Consider the following 16,751-nt stretch of genomic DNA (forward strand, 5'->3'; position numbering starts at 1 on the left):
CAAGATCGGTCAAGGCAAAATTTACGTTTTTCGTATTTTCTTCTAAAATAATGACTTTAAAAAAAATAATAAAATGCACTTTTAAAAATTCGGTAACTCGAAAAAATGGTATATGTATCGCGAATATGGGCTCAGTTCTATGTTTGACCATCCCTGAATCGTTTGCCCCCTGCCGACCACACTGACACGCGTGAGATATAGCGTGCATTAATACACGTTGCACGTTGGATATTGCACGAAGTCAGATCCAGGCAGAGAAAATTTACATTTTTTATGCCGAAATGCTAGGAAAAGTCATGGCCTAGTATCTTGTCCCCGCACACCCAATCCAGTAAATGGTTTCGAACACATCTCAAAATGCCGGCATCTGCAATCTTCTTCAACGTTCTTGGTGAAAAATAATTTAATATATGCGATGCGCAAGAACTGATGGTTTTTGCCGACATTCGAGTATGAAAGAAGCGGAAGCAGAATGCTTACTGGTCAATTTTGGCTTCTAGTTAACTTTTTAGTTACATTCAAGATCCAAGGAAGGTTTTGCCAAGCTGAAATCAGATCATAGCTAAATAACAAATACCGCTTCTCTACTGGAATGATTGAGATGTACGGGGGATAATTGCAACTTTATAACTATACGAACGATATGAAAAGAGTGTTTTCTAAATCTGTCAAAAGCATCTGAAGAGATTGGTGTTATTCATGCTTTAAATAGATCAGATTCTAAGGCACTTGCAACCCAGTTTTACATAGGGGAGGTCAGGGTTGAGCCGGGTACTCTCAATTATTCATAAACAAACCCTTCGGTAGAATATTCTAAAAAAATTAGTAATAGTGCCATCTAACCTTCATGTCTCAAGGAAGAATTCCCAGTCTGGTTTATTTATCCTTTCGAAAGTTAAACAGCAAAAACTGTTTAAGGTATGTCAATTTTTTCCGGCACCTTTGACCTTTATCGTAACCTTTGACCAGCCGTTGTGGTGGAAGTTCAAGAAGATTATTGCTCCAGAAAGATCTAGAGGTATTGTTGCAAAAGTTGTGGTTAGACTAGGAGGATTATACACCCTAATGAGCTTTACCGGTGCCATTGGATCTTTGATGGATGGGTCTGGACTGAAATAAATCTTTGAATTGATGTACTCTTCCGATGCAGTTCCTCATCTTCTAAGTTATAAAGCTATTTCTCGAGCACTGCCAGCCAATACCACTGTAGACGCAGCACTTCACTTGATTCTAATAATGAAACATTTAGACGAGAATTCAGATACACAACATAAATTGAATGCAGAACTTGCATTGAACACGGCTGAGCTTAGCAAAATCAAAGACCTATATGAGAAAGTAATGGATGGACGAGCTTCTCTTGAACATGTCTCCCAGTCTTCAAGTCTCATGAAAGTCAAAGCTTCTCTGTCGGCTCTTAAATCAGAGTAAAGTCACGAGACTCGAACAGACAAACTTTGAATTTAGTACATGGATATGGTTTCTATTCTTCAAAATTTGCCCAGAGATGAACGTAGAGGTCAATGAAAACTTCATTTCCAAACAGTTTCCGCAACGCACCCGTACCTTGCAGTAGCTGGTCACAAAAACTGCACAAAGTCGGCGAGATGAACATAAAAGAACGGCGACTTGAACATAAAAGCCCAACACTTTTCCAGTCTTTGAAAAAGGCTTGCACGTTATGAGAAGACTGGACAGATTTTGGGCCGGTTTATCTAGGGATTTGGTCACAGAACAAAAACTCATGAGAAGTCTAAAAAAGGCAACCGAATTGACTAGAGGTAGAGGAATGACGGAAGTACAGAGACTTCTGTGGGTAATGGGGGGTCCACTCTGTTCTAACACTAATCTTCTGATGCAAGAACTGACAGATCTTTCCCATCCCAAAAGTGACCAACACAAAGAGCTTGGTATGTCAAGGTAGCAGAGGGACTGCAAAGACACAAAAATAACTATTGACTTCGTCAAGCAATCACCGCCTTTCAAGGGTGATCTGCTATCGCTTCAAAGCCTTGCTATTTGTACGACTGCTGCAGAAAACTTGAACGCCAATAAAGCAGTGGGAGTCGGGAAGTAGATTATTGACCGAATGGTAGGGAAATCTCTGAAGCAGCATCCGTTCGAATGGAAGGATCAGGCAGTCCTTATGACTGCGAAGAAAAAAATAGGGGAGAAATCTGCCGTTTACACCCTTCATTGCTGTTTCAGCGTCTTCTAACTGTATCCAAAAGACTGAATATGGACGAAGAATCTTCATTGGAATATGAAATTTGCTCCTATCCTGTGTCGCTTTTTGAAAGCCAAATAAACCAGAGCTAACAAAAGCTATCAAGCAACTTTCAGCAGTTGACACTGCAGGGGAAAATTTTATTCTGACTTGCACCTACGTCTTAGAAGGGGGCGTTTTGCTTCAGAGGATTCCCTGGGCGAAAAAAGAAACATATTTGGAGATTTTAGAACGATACTGGAACAACGTTTCGGCCAAAATATCCAGACTCTATTATTGTCTTTGATGGCTACGACATTGCTACTTCGACAAAAAATATGGCTCATCTTAAGCGAAACCGTGTCACTGAATGTCCCTGAAACCGGGAAGTACGGTTTAGCCCAGAAATGAGACTGACCACCAAACAAGAGGAATTTCTTTCGTGCAAAAAGGATAAATCCCATTTTATCAATGTGTTTTCTGATTATTTACGAGGCAAAGCCATCCAAGCTGAATGAAACGAATGAGTGTATGAAAACAGCAAAGTCTAAAACTCATGCACAGCTTTCAAATTTTATGGATTAATTTGTTTTTTAAATACAGTTTTCAATCATTATCCCTACCTAGGCACGTGCCCAAGGGGGGGGGGGAGGGTAGGGGGTGATGAAGCATGCGTCTGTAGGGGATGAACAACGCTTCCTGACCACCAAGGTCCTTGCGTAGTCCCTGTAGCGTATGGCTACAGCTGAGTTCGAACTCAAGCTCCCATATTACCAAGCTGAGATCAAACTCACTGCAGCACGAGTGGGGGGGGGGGTTGAATAATGAAAAGATTTTTACTTGACATTTTTGAATAAAAAACTTCCATAAATTCGGGAAAATTTGGTATTTGGGGCGTGGAAGCAGCCCAGGGGACTTTCCCTACGGTACTTCCCTGCTTCTACCATGTCTCTTAAGTATTGGTTAAGGTAAAAATTACATGTAAGGTTACAATGTGCTATCCAAGTATTCATTAAATTATGGAATAGGGCTTGAACCATGGGCAACTCCAAAAAAAGAACAAGCGGTTAGCTACCCCTTGGGAAAACTAGGAATTCAAACTAATTGTATACATTTTTTTTAAATTCTGCATCATGAGCTTTCTGTAAAAAAAAGAACATAAAAAAAGTCTCCTCCTTAGCAAAAATCCTGCATATTTGCAGGATCATAGCGATTTTAGCATCGTGATAACCCCAAAAAGATAAGAAAAAAGTCAGTCGCCTTATGACCCGCCTTGGTTAAGACTAATTTGAGCCTAACTATACCTTTGATCAATAAATCCCAAGTACCTCATTGGTTATGCATTGATAAATGCTTATTTATCCGTCTAAGTTTTTAATTTAAATTTGTGTTCAAATTTGATTGAAACCCCTGCCAGGGTTGCCGAAGGGACACTTTTATTACTCCTTTGGCTCTTTTTAACATTGATTGTAAGCTTCAATTGGACATTGCATATCATTTCATTTACTTCAGTTTTAGAAATTCTATCATTTCAAAATGTTTTCATACATCTTGTAGCATCTTATTTTACCTTTACATCACTTAACGTTGTTTCAAATGCTGGGTGACACCGAGTTATAAAATGACTACTTTTTGAAAAAACTGCACTTTTTTACATTCCTCTAAAAAAACTTCCTTTGACGTTGATTCTTTCTCTTTTAGTGTGAAGTTTTACATGCCCTTTTCTATGTTCGTTATTCTCCTATTAGTTAGTGATTTTTCGCGCATCAATAGCGTTACTAATTTCCCTTAATTTCTGGGAAATGACAACCCTGTCTAAAATTTAACCAGGAAACTTATGACTGGACACTTAAAAACAACGTATGCAAGTAGCTAGACTTAGATTTCTTGAACGTAAGTTCAGATGAACCTATGCCACCAGTTTTCTCGAGGGAGACTAAAAGTGTCTCTATTTTACTCTGTTTTATACTTCAATCTCAAGAAGTTTCGGCAACACTGGTTTTGATTTAGAAACCCGAACTCAATGTTATGTTATTCTGTCTTCAGAAATATTAATCGACTACTTCTTTTTGCTAATTGTCTTTTTGTTTCTACTAGATGCCTTGGGTCTAATGCTTTAAAATCAAATACTTCATCTTCCACGTCCTAAATACCCAGAGGCGGTTTTGGGGGACGACAGAGGCTACAACTGCCCCGGGCGCAAAAATTTTAGGGGAGCAAAATTTTATGCAAACAATCTAACTGTTATAGTCATTTTTAATTTTTAAAATATTTTAAATAAAGTAGATATCGCTGTTAATACATGAAAATAATTAATAATTTTGAAAATAAATAAAAAAAATTAAATAATAATAACTAAAACAATTAAGTTAAAATAATTAAAAATAAAAAAGCAATTTAAATTAAAATTGAAGATAATGTTGTTAATAAATGAAAATTTTGTTAAAACCTGAAACATTTGTCGGAGACAGGAAGGTCATATTTTGTCAATTAATATTTTGCCCTGAGCGGAAGAGAGGCAAGAACTTCCACTGTAAATACTCCCTCCAACCTTCGATGAAAACTGTTTTCTACTTTTTTTTTAAATCACTGTTTTTTTCTCCCTCTGTCTCTTGCCCTTGCCGCTCTTTCTCATCGTCCTTTTTCGAAAATACTACCTTTGTTTACTCAATATTTTTTCCTCGCACCCTCCGCCAACTTTTTTTTTACCTCCTTCCAGGGGGTGGTATGTCTTTCCATTTCCAAAGAACTTCCAAAGAACAGGTCAAGACGTATGGACCCAGTCAATGATTTATTGAACTAAGAAGAGTATCAGACAAAAAGAATTCTTGTCAACAAATTAAGCGATTCTTCGTAATAAACTATGTTAAACAATGTGCCAAAATGACGTCAACATTAAAAACAATCCTTGGCAGTCTCCGTTTTGCGATCCCAAATACTAAAGAAATAAACAATAGTCTCATCACTTGGCACACACAGGCAATCCGGTGTCTTGATTGTGAGGGGTAGGCCACTTCAAAAAATTGTGTAACGCCAGGTGGCTCTCGCCATGTGTAGTTGAATTTTGTCGACCATGGGGCGATATTAGATATATCTAGTGTAACGTGGCAGATGTGTGCCACATCCATACACCACACCTGTGGTGCATTAGATATGAACCACACTAGTGGTGCTTGAAGATGTACACTAGATTGCGGAAAGTGGATAACCCCTCGTTAGATCCCTGTCGCATACTCTTAAATGCTCAATCGAACTGCCAAAAAAAACAACAGGGAATGTGAAGAGTAAAAGTGGGGGTTTGTAATTTTTGTTATCCTTTTCTTTATATGTTTTGTTTAATTTAGATTAATTATTATTTTTCGTTGATAAAGGCTTCCGGGCATGAAAACGAAATATTCGAATTTCTTTATTATTTAAAGTTTGTTATTTTTTAAGTCCACTGCGTTGTTTAAAATATTATTCCTCTTAGAAATATATTCACATTGGTTCTTCCTTGTTAGCTAGCACCACTGCATATAAATTATATACAGTATAGTCGCGACCCAGTAATATTTGGCTACTATAGTCTTGGCGCGTATAAAGCTCCGCCCATATCCTCGGCCATCAAAAATTCAGTGTATATTACCCTGGAACACGTATTTTAGCAGAAAATTTCTCAAAAGCCCTTTGAAACCAACTCGAGATTTTGAAACCTACTTGTAATTTCTAAAAAAATCTAATAATAACAGTACACTACTAATTACCCATGTTTATATATGTATTGGAAAAAAATTAATTTAAAATTAGATTCTTTAAAATCTAGTGTTACAAAGGTGAAGTCAAGTTAAAGAGAAATCTGACTTGTCTACCCGTGAAAAAATATAATGTCGCTTATTTTTAAACGTTCTACAGAGCACTTGCATCATGTTGAGGCTCTGTATAATGGTTGAGATAGAGAATGATTGTACTGTCTAAATGTATATACAGTGGCTAGCACACACTCGAGAATTTGTATCGCGAATGACGCGAATATGAGACATTAACCGGTTTTCATGGTCTTTAAACCAGACAATTAGCTTCGGCTCGGTGGGAAACTGCATCGTAGCTATATTTTAATTAAATACTTAGTTGGTATTTTTGTTGGGTTAGGTTAGTTTAGATAAATTTAAATTACGTAATTAATAAAATGCAGACACTTCCATAATTCTTTGTTGTAATTTCCATAATTTTGTTACTGAAGTAAAATAGTGTCACCACATTTGTTATATTTCATTATGATTAACCTAACTTCAATTCTTGAGTGTGTACTAGCTAATTGGAAGTACCTTCTCATTTGTTAAATTCTGTAAATGAGTACATAGTTGATTAATAACGCTTCCTGGCTAAGGTCAAGGTCCTTGCGTCGGACCTGCAGTATGTTCCAATTCTGGATCCCGTATAACCAAGCTGAGATAAAATCCCCAGTGCCACCACAGGGAGGGAATAATGATAAAAAATAATGAACAATTTGAATAGAAGGAGTCCATAGATTTGGGAAAACTTGGGGGAGCAGCCCTGAAGCCCTTCCCCTTCTTACTTCCAGCTTCAACCACGTCTCTGAAGATTAAGTTAAGATTATAAATTGTAAACTAGATTATAAATTATTATCAAATATCCATTAAAGTATGTATCAGGGCTTGAAACATGGGCAGATTCGAAGAAGAATAAGCGGTTAGCAATACATTAGGAAGACCAGAAAAACAGACCTAAAAAGGCACCCAAAAAAGGACAAAGACACCTCATGAAATCAGAAGATCCCAGGTGTCTAAGTTTTTATTTTGTATTTGCATGCACATTTAATTGAAATCCACTAATTAATGAACAGAAGGTCCTTGCAGAAGCAAGCGTTTTTTTTTCTAACGCATTGTATCCCTTTATCTATGAGATTATGGTCCCATTGGAAGACATGAGAAAGGCTGTTGATCCCATGTAGAGAGATTTCAGCCCTATTCTTATTTTTAGTAATTTCTGTTCGTTTTAAGGTTGACTTGACTGTTCAGTTCAATCTTTTTTCGTTTTAGGATTCGTCTAATCATCAACAGCAGTGTCTACTATCATTGTATTTAAGGTGATCAAGCTAGGATTTCTTCTGGGGGGGGGGTACAAAAAAAACTTAAAAAACACATCGAATAATTGAAAATACTGTTGCTGAAAATGTAATTTTCAGCAACAGTAGGAGGGGGAATATCACGGTCGAAGTAGTTGATTTGAAAGCATTAGACGCAGAGGTGGTTTTAGGGAATGGAGAGAGGGGACACTTGCCCTGGGCGCAGAAATTTTAGGGGCGCTAATATAACGATTATAATTATTTTGTAATTTCGAAATTTTGTTTTTATTAAAATAAAGTAGAGGGTGCAGTTAATAGATAATAATAATTAATAAATTATTATTTAACAAAATAATAAAATAATTTTGTTAATTAACGAAAATGATCTAAAAATTTGGCCTGAAAATTTTGTGGGAGACATGTGAAGGCGCTAATCAAGGTTTTGCCCCGAGCACAAGAGAGGCCAGGACCATCACTGATTAGACGTAAGACACCTTTCTGGGATAAGCAAAACGACAAGTAGCAAAACGATGTATTTGATTTACTAATTTTGAAGATAGAATAAACTAGCACTGGATTAGGGTGGCTGAGTCACAACAAGGGTTGTCGAAACTTTTGGGACTGTTGTGTCAAAATGACCAAAACAGACACTTATAGTACCCGCCCAGAAAACTGACGGCTTGGCTTCACTTGAACTCATATCCAAGACCTTTAATTCGAGCTACTTGTATATGTTTTTCTTTACTGTCTAGTCACTTGTTTCTTCCAGTCTAGATTTTAGACAGGGTTTTCATTTCTTAAAAAGCAAAGGAAATGAGTACGCCACTGAAGGGCGAAAAATCCCTAATTAATAGGAGAATAACGGACATGAAAAGCGCATTCGCAGTTTTCATACTAAATAAGGATCAAAAACAACGAGGTTATTTTGGGAGAAATGTAAAGAATTCTTTTCACTCAAAAAAGCGGTATAAGTGTCCCTTTGGGAGCCCTGGCAGAGGGGGTTTTAGAGGCACGTGCAGCCTTCATAAAGTCAAAAGTTGCCCAATTATACGGGTGGAGGGGTGAAAATACTAATGGGGGGGGGGAGTTCAATTTTTGTTGGTACACCGCAGAAACATTAATTACGTATCCACCTCTGAGCCCTCGTCCCAACGTGAGCGGAGTATGCCTATCTAAAGCTTTCCATTATAAGAATAATATTTTAAACGTAATGATTCAGCGAGAAAAAAAAACGGACATGTAAGATTGCGGTTAATAAATGTAAGCCACCATAAACTCAAATAATAAATATAAAATAATTTAAAACTCTTTTTCAAAATGAATTAAAAAGTAAAAAAAATTGTTTCTCGAAAATAGTTTTTACATAACGCGAATTAGTCTAACCCGAAGTAGTATTAGTAATGCAAGTACTACTCGTACTACTACTACTACTGTGACTACTATAACAACTATGCTTAAGAGTAGGCTATGAAGGTGAAATTCGAAATTAAAGTAAAAAATAATAGGTATAAATTAGTTTGTTTATATTTAGTTTGTTTTCAAAATGGACTAAAAAGTAGAAAATAATTATTTTCTCGATAAAATGTAAACACAAGTGAAACGAGAGGCGCAAAATGGATCGGGTTTTACATAAATTTTGATCTTTTTAACTCGTCTTCGTCAACTCATCAACTTTTTTAATTTATGCGTTATGTAAAACGAGATAATTACCTCGTCAATCCCTTGCTCTCTACGCTAATTTTTTTCAGTACTTTTAAAAGAACTATTTATTCTAATTAAACGGCCTTTGTGATTCGGGAGTCATCAAACAGTTCGTGGTAACGAACTATAAGTAAGGAGCGACCCGTCTCAATAGTAGGCTAATCGAAACTCTAAAAACGGAATTTTGACACCAATAGATACATCACAAGAATCAAATTTTTATGCTGATTCCAAATATATAAGTTTCATCAAGTTTAGTCTTACCCATCAAAAGTTACGCGCCTGAGACAATTTGCCTTATTTTAAAAAAGGGGGAAACAACCCCTAAAAGTCATAGGACTTTAACGAAAATCGCACCATCAGATTCAGCGTATCAGAGAAACCTAATATAAAGGTTTTAAGCTCCTATCTGCAAAAATGTGGAATTTTGTATTTTTTGCCAGAAGAAAGATCACGGCAAGAGCGGATCCAGGATTTTTGTTCGGGGGGGGGGGGTTACCCGATTTTTCCCATGGAATTTGTGTAACATCCCGTGGTTTTGTCTTTACAGGTATTTTTTAGACTAATTTTCGACTCGGTCAAAAATTTCGGGGGGGGGGGGGGTCGAACCCCCTCCCCCCTGGATACGGCCTTGGATCACGGATGCGTGTTTGTTGGTTTTTTGTTGTTTTTTTGTTTGTTTTTTCCCAGGGGTGACTGTATCGATCCAGTAGTCCTAGAATATCAGGAGACGGCTTATTTGAGCGGAAATTAAAAGTTCTAGTGCTCTTTTTAAGTGACCAAAAAAATGGAGGGCAACTTGGCCCCCTCCCACGCTCATTTTTTTCCCGAAGTCACCCAATCCAAAATCTTGAGATAGCCATTTTGTTCTGCATAGTCAAAAATATAATTAATATGTCTTTGAGGATGACTTAATCCCCCACAGTTCCCGGGGGAAGGGCTGCAACTTATAAACTTTGCCCATTGTTTAATATAGGCTAGTATTGGTTATTGGGAGGTATACAGGCGTCTTCAGGAGGAATTTTTTAAGGAGCAACATTAAAACTTAAAACGAACAGAAATGATTACGTATATGAGAGGGTTCGCCCCCTAGTCAATACCTCGCTCTTTACGCTAAAGTTTTTTTAGTACTTTCAAAAGAGCTATCTATTCTAATTAACCAACCGGCCTTTGTGATTCAGGGGTTTGTGATTCGAACAAAATTCGAACTTTGGTGTAAAGAGCGAGGTATTGACTAGGGAGCGAATTCCCTAATATACGTAAAACAAATATACCAATATAGAAATTCGTTAGGTAAGTTAATTCGCAAGTTACGTCAGAACAAAATTTCGAGAAAGCCAATTAGCCAAAATTCTTCATGTACGGTGAGCCAAAATCAAAGCTGCATTAATTCAAAAACGTTCAGAAATTAACTAAAAAACAAGTTTTTCTTAACTGAAAGTAAGGAGCGAAATTAAAACTTAAAACGAACAGAAATTATTCCGTATATGAAAGGGGCTGTCCCCTCCTCAACGCCTCGATCTTTACGCTAAAGTTTTATATTGTTTTAAAAAATAAAGCTGTAAGACAGTGTCAAACTTTAGCGTAAAGAGCGAGGCGTTGAGGAGGGGACAGCCCCTTTCATATACGGAATAATTTCTGTTCGTTTTAAGTTTTAATGACGCTCCTTACTTTCAGTTAAAAAAAAAAACTTGTTTTTTTTTTAGTTAATTCTTAAAGAATTGAGATAAAATTCAAACTTTAGCGTAAAGAGCGAGGTATTAACGAGAGGACCAACCCCTGATAGGCGTGGTAATTTCTGTTCGTTTTAAGTTTTAATTTTGCTCCTTACTTCTTACTTTCAGTTGAAAAAACTTTTTATTTAATCCTATTTAAGGTTCGAACCTAAGTTACCACGTCCTTACATAAAAATGATACACAAGGGGGGGGTGAATTTTGATGATGTACTACTTCACTGGCATTGGAAGTGCATATACTGATAAAATTTGGAAGCAATTGAATATTCGGAAGTGGCGAAAAAATTGCTCATAAATTTAGCAAATTTATTTGAGATAAATATAAGTAGTTGAGTTGAGGAAAGCTAGTTAAGAAATAGAAAAAAAATAAAAATAAAAGCACCTCAGATCAAATACCTTATTCCCAAGTGACCACCATCAATTAGGGCAAAATATACAATGAGTTTTGGCACTTTAAATTCCTGGCTGGGAAGTAGTGTTGAGCCTACTATATGATGTTAAAATTGGTATCTATATCATAGGCAAGGGCGTATCCAGGTTTTTTGTTTGGGGGGGGGGGGGAATACAAAAGAAAATTCAAATGCATCAAACATTCGTTAAATCCATTTTTGTTACATTTCTACGAATCAGACACAACTTCGGGGGGAGGGGTAAAACCCTGAACCCCCATCCCAGGATACAGCCTTGATGATAGGTGAACCTTCTGAAATACGAGTACATGCACATTAATATAATCAACAAAAATTTGTAATTAGAAAATGTAGTTAGTAAATGTAAGCCATCATAAACTGAAAAATAAAAGCCCCTCCAATCAATTATGCCTAAGTGATCAAAGTCCATTAGGGCGCATCAGTAGTTTTCAAAGTACGATTACGATTACTTTTTTTTCATTCATGAAAAAAGTGATTCTTTGGCAGGGTTTGGGATACTAAGCGAAGGGGAAAGATTCGCTTTTAATTACTTTTTTAAACTCTCTTTTATTAATTTCTCTTTACTGAATTTCTATTTTGGTTCATGATGAGAGGTGTGGTACCAACCTGCAGGAGCCAATCACCACTTCCGGAAAGCGTGTAACCAACATGAATGATGTGCCGATGTTTTGTGAACGACGCCAAAAGATTCTTGACACACTGACGAACCGTGGACACCAGAGGCTGGATGAGCACCTCGATGACTAAGTTCTCCGTGGCATGTTGAACAAGCCTTTCGCCTGAAAATTAATTCAAAATAAATTGATGTTCTTGGCTTGGAGATGACTGGCATCCAACTTAGCTAACGGTAATATCTACAAGGATGTTAAAATCTGGGTAAGGAAGATACTTTCAGAGTTGGTTCAAAACTATGAGAATAAATTTGAACTCAAAATTTAAGGGCGGCAGAGGGTTCAGGAGAAAACAGGTTTGTCCTCGAGACTGAAGGCGGGTGGGTCTATTAAACAATATTTTTCAGGGGGAGTTAAAAGCCCCAGAAAATGTATTCTAGGCCTAAATTTAAAAACAATGCTGGAAGGCAAGGGCGTATACAGATTTTGTTTCGGGGGGGGGGGGGGGTAAAAAAAAACATAAAATATTTGTTTATACGTATTTTTGTTACTTTTTTACAAATTGGACAAAAGTAAAAGGAGGGGGTTCAAAAATGGTAAACCCCTGGACATGGCCTTACTGGAGGGTCAGTATTAGGGTGAGGGACTTTTTTGATCCCGATTCCCTTTTTGCATGTGGGCTACATAAAATAGGTTGTTTTTATTGTCGTTCTTGTTGAATACACCAATTATGGTAATTAGTCCTTCTGTATCAATTGGTGACATCTGTGACCCTATTAGACCCTATTAGATATCTCCTTGTCGATACCGATTCAAATCACAACTCGTTGCATGTTATTAAAATCAACTTAGCATCATCAAATTAAAATTGCTCCAAGCCTAGACTGTTCAACCACAGACGTCTAGGGGGGGGGGGAGAACGCATGATTTTCCCCCACTCTCTCTTGAAAAAGTAAGAATATTCTAAAGTTCAATAATTCAGGAGAAGTTCCTGGATCCTTCAGTAGAATTTCCCCAGAATATGAATTATTGTAATACATCTGTTTTGTTTTGGACGACTAAGTTACTTCAGTTAATTTTTTTATTACGAAAAGCCCCTTCAGTGCTTTTTAAAGGTACACTAAAAGACGTAATAAAAAACCGGATTTGAAATGAAACTTTATTTTACGACTCCAGATACAACTCCTAAACAATTTACTAGCTCTATGCAGATACATCTTTTATACGATTATGTCAAGTTTTGGATTTAAAAATCAATCAGATTACGACTCAAAAACCTGCAGAAATAAACAAAAAAAAAGTCTAATAAAAATGATGAAATGATAAAAATGATGAATCGCTAAATAAGATTAAGTACAGAAATGTAATAGTATAATGAAACAGTTTTTCAAAAATGCGCATGGCTTTCCTCCACCTTTCGAATCCTCTGCGTATGACGAAAGTGACACCGTGCTTCCTTAAAGTGTTTTACAAGAAATGCGGAAGAAATCAACCTAAGAAAGCCCAGAAACATGGTTTTGAGCGAAAAACCATTTTCTTGAGCCTTCATTTGCTGATTCTCTGTCCGCTTTATCCATAAATGCCAAACGAAAACAAACTTTGTCTAAGGAACACGGCGAAGGATATTGAAGAGTATGGACAGGGTTGCCACAAGTAGCACGAAAGTGCTATTTTAGCACCATTTCATTGTTTTTAGCGCTGTAGCGCGTGCTCAGGGTTGCCACATGTACCACAAAAGTGCAATTTTTTAGCACAATTACAGTCAACTTTTGACTGTAGCACCGAAAATCGCTATGCAGTACACAAATCTGGGCAATTGTTAGGAACGGATCGTGGTGGCAACCCTGAGTATGGAACCAACTGGGAAGGTGAAACCCTACTAGACTCTAATTATTCCGACGATTTGACTGTCCTAGATAAAAAAGTTAGTAAACTGAATGAATTTTTGAAGTTTTGAGAGTACAGGATTCAAGAAAGATTTGAAAATTAATGATAAGAAGACTAATTTGCTAAGACTATGAAAAATTGGAGTTGAAGAGGTGACTTTGGGTAACTATAACATCAGTCAAGTTGATAGCTTCACTTACATGGGTAGTGATATTATTAAAGATCGTGGATGCAGTGAAGGTGTAAAAAGTAGAATAGCCAAGGCCCATGGTGTTTCTTCACAACTAAACAAAGTTTGGAAGAACAGGAGGGTAAGTCTGCAAACCGCGACTAGAATACATTGGAAGCTATAGTGACGACACTGATCGAGTATCGTTCTAAAACGCAGGTGCTTCGGAAGACTGAGAAGGATTTGTTCGATGTTTTGCAAAGGAATTGTACACGGATTGTTTCGGGAATCCGATCGACTGGCTGTATATCAAACGACAGCCTGTACGAAAATGTGGTTCTATCCCACTTTCCAGGGCAATAATGAGAGAAAGATTGAGGTGGCTAGCAGTGGCATAATTTCGTCAAAAATCCTAGGGGGGGGGGGGGCAAAGTTGGAGCCGATTTTCTCAAATCAAGTGAGAATGACAGTGAAAACTGAAAAAAATTAGCAATATAATACCATATAGGCAAAGATAGTACTAAAAAGACATACTAAAAAAATTACCCGTTTCTGTGGATGCTTGAATTCTGCAGGCTAATCTTAGTTTTGATGAGATTAATAAGAAACTAAATTTCATCTGGAGGGTGCAAACTAGGGTCTGAGGGCAGTTGCCCCCTCTGTTCCATGGCAAATTACGTCACTAATGGCTAGGACACATTTAGCGGATGAAGGAGGATAGACTGCCAAAGATCGCTCTTTTTGGCCATCCGTCTAGGGCCAAGCGAAAAGTAGGTCGATCCAAAATGGGGTATGAAAAGGTCGTAAGAGAGGATTTAAATTAAATGGAAGCTTTTCGAGAGGAGGTAAAAAGAGAAGCTTTAAAATAGATTGTTGTGGAGGAGGAGTGTGTGCAGCTGTGTTAGCCTCAACTGGCTTGGTGGTGCAGTGAGTTGTCAGTAGTAGTAGTAATCAGGTGCTAAATCGATTTTTGGTGGCAACTGACCTTTGACAGTAATCCTAAAATGAAATCATATTCGGTTTATCCTTAAGTACTTAAGTTCCTTAAGTCCGTAGGCCCATCTTCCTCTTTCGCATTAACAAGATTAAATCAAAAACATTTTGGCAAGAGCTGGAACAATGGTTGCCCTTTGATTACTTTTGACTCAAGAAGACTTAAGAAAAGGAACTGGAACTTTCAATTTTCAATCAAATGAATTCCCTTCAAAGTTAATTAGACCATCCCTTCCACAAAACAATTGGTATGTTATCAATGGGCAGCTTGCATAAGTTATAGCCGTTGCCCCAGGGGCTGTGGGGGATTTGTCAACCCCTCAGTTACATTTACTTGACCTTTGGACTATTTTGAACAAAAAAACTTTCAAAATTTTAATCAGATACATTTAGGGAAAAGAGGGCGTGAGGAGAGGGGCTAGTTACCCTGTTATCAAATTCGACTCTTAAAAAGGGCACTAGAACTTTCAATTTTCAATCAAATGAGCCCCCTCCAAAGTTTATACGACCACCTTTTCCATAAAAAACCTATACTTTAACAATGGGTAACTAGCATACCATTACCATAGATCAGAACAATTCCATTAGTCAGCATGCCTCTTCTTCTGATTATTAGTTACTCGTGATATTTTGAATATTTTTTAGAATTCGTAAAACTAGCGCTGTACTTTTTTTTTTAAGAATTATAATGTATACTGTATATCATAATATACATGTATATTAGATTGTATATCATGGCTGGTGATAAATTACTGCGATCCTTGTAGATTGGTCTTTTATTTTCTGCTGACTATACTTATGGAATTTTCGTTCCTAAGAGGACATCCTGTTTTTTGCACCGTTGATGAGTACTGTGTTTCGAGATTGGTTTTGCGTTTTCAGTAAAACGCCAGTTTTTATAATTCTACAAATATTGGAAAACATCACGAGCCAGTTTAATTCAACTAGTTGCTCCTTATTGAAGTTTGAAGTTTAATAATTGAAGTTTGTTTTCAGTTTCAACTTTGCTCCTTAATTCCGTAAGAAAAACGTATCTCTTTAAATTAATTTAGCAGAAGAAATTGGGTACCACTTAAGCACAAGTAATTAAGCACTTTCAATAGAAAAAGCTTCCAATATGTCTCATGAGGAGAGGAAAGACTTAAATAAGATCAGAAAAACTGCGCATTTACCGGAAGATTAACTTGTTTCTTTGGAAGACAATATGTTGAAAGGAGTAATATTGCGAAGAATGACAAAACGAGATTCTAAGAGGCAGACGAACGAAAACCATATCGAAAGAAACAATATTATGACGGCTAAACTAAATAAACAAACAAAAACATACATTTTGCTACGTTCAAGAAACAACTGATGATCAAAAAACAATTGATGAGAACACGAAAGCAACGAAATTTTCGAAGTAACTCTATTAGCTTCTGTGACCAATGTGGATCAGTTGCGACAATTGTGGATATTAATATTGGTTGTTTTATTCCTTGATTTTGGTTTTTAGGTACTTTTATGATATACCCCCTACCACTCAAGTTGTTAATTCATTGACGCATTGTAAAACCGGTTTGTTTCGTTAGTTCTTTCAGCTTAGCGTGAGACAATACAAAGAGAAGTGACAAAATAGATGGGAAATAATAATATGCAGAATAATTGTGAATAACACATTAGGCATGCAGACCCGATATACTTTACCCCCACCTCCCTCACCCCTGATGTGCCAATATGTAGACCCAAATTGTTTCTAAAGTATTATATTTTTATCATACTTAGGTATATCTCTTTAGGACTGAGCGTCAGAGAAACAGGTTCTACTTAGATGACGAATTTTAGGTCGGGATATATCATACAAGTACCGGATTTTATTTCTTTTTAGGTTAATATAGTTTATATCTTTGTTTCATTAGCATTGAAGACGCCTCGTTTCATACAGACGAAATATCCGCGTTGTTTTGATTTTT

General features: G+C 36.9%; 1 protein-coding gene across 1 annotated transcript in view; it reads right to left on the bottom strand.

Moving 5' to 3' along the window:
• The window catches only part of LOC148939235 (uncharacterized), a 271,064-nt gene that overhangs the window by 178,238 nt on the left and 76,075 nt on the right, over nucleotides 1-16,751 (bottom strand). The window contains exon 3 of the mRNA XM_089106820.1: nucleotides 11,746-11,918. Within this exon, the coding sequence (XP_088962946.1) occupies nucleotides 11,746-11,918 (173 nt within the window). The remainder of the gene's footprint in view (nucleotides 1-11,745; nucleotides 11,919-16,751) is intronic.

This window comes from Artemia sp. Qi Xiang Cuo, chromosome 21 (genome assembly GCF_049724085.1).
Source record: "Artemia sp. Qi Xiang Cuo chromosome 21, ASM4972408v1, whole genome shotgun sequence".
Taxonomy (NCBI): Eukaryota; Metazoa; Arthropoda; class Branchiopoda; order Anostraca; family Artemiidae; genus Artemia; species Artemia sp. Qi Xiang Cuo.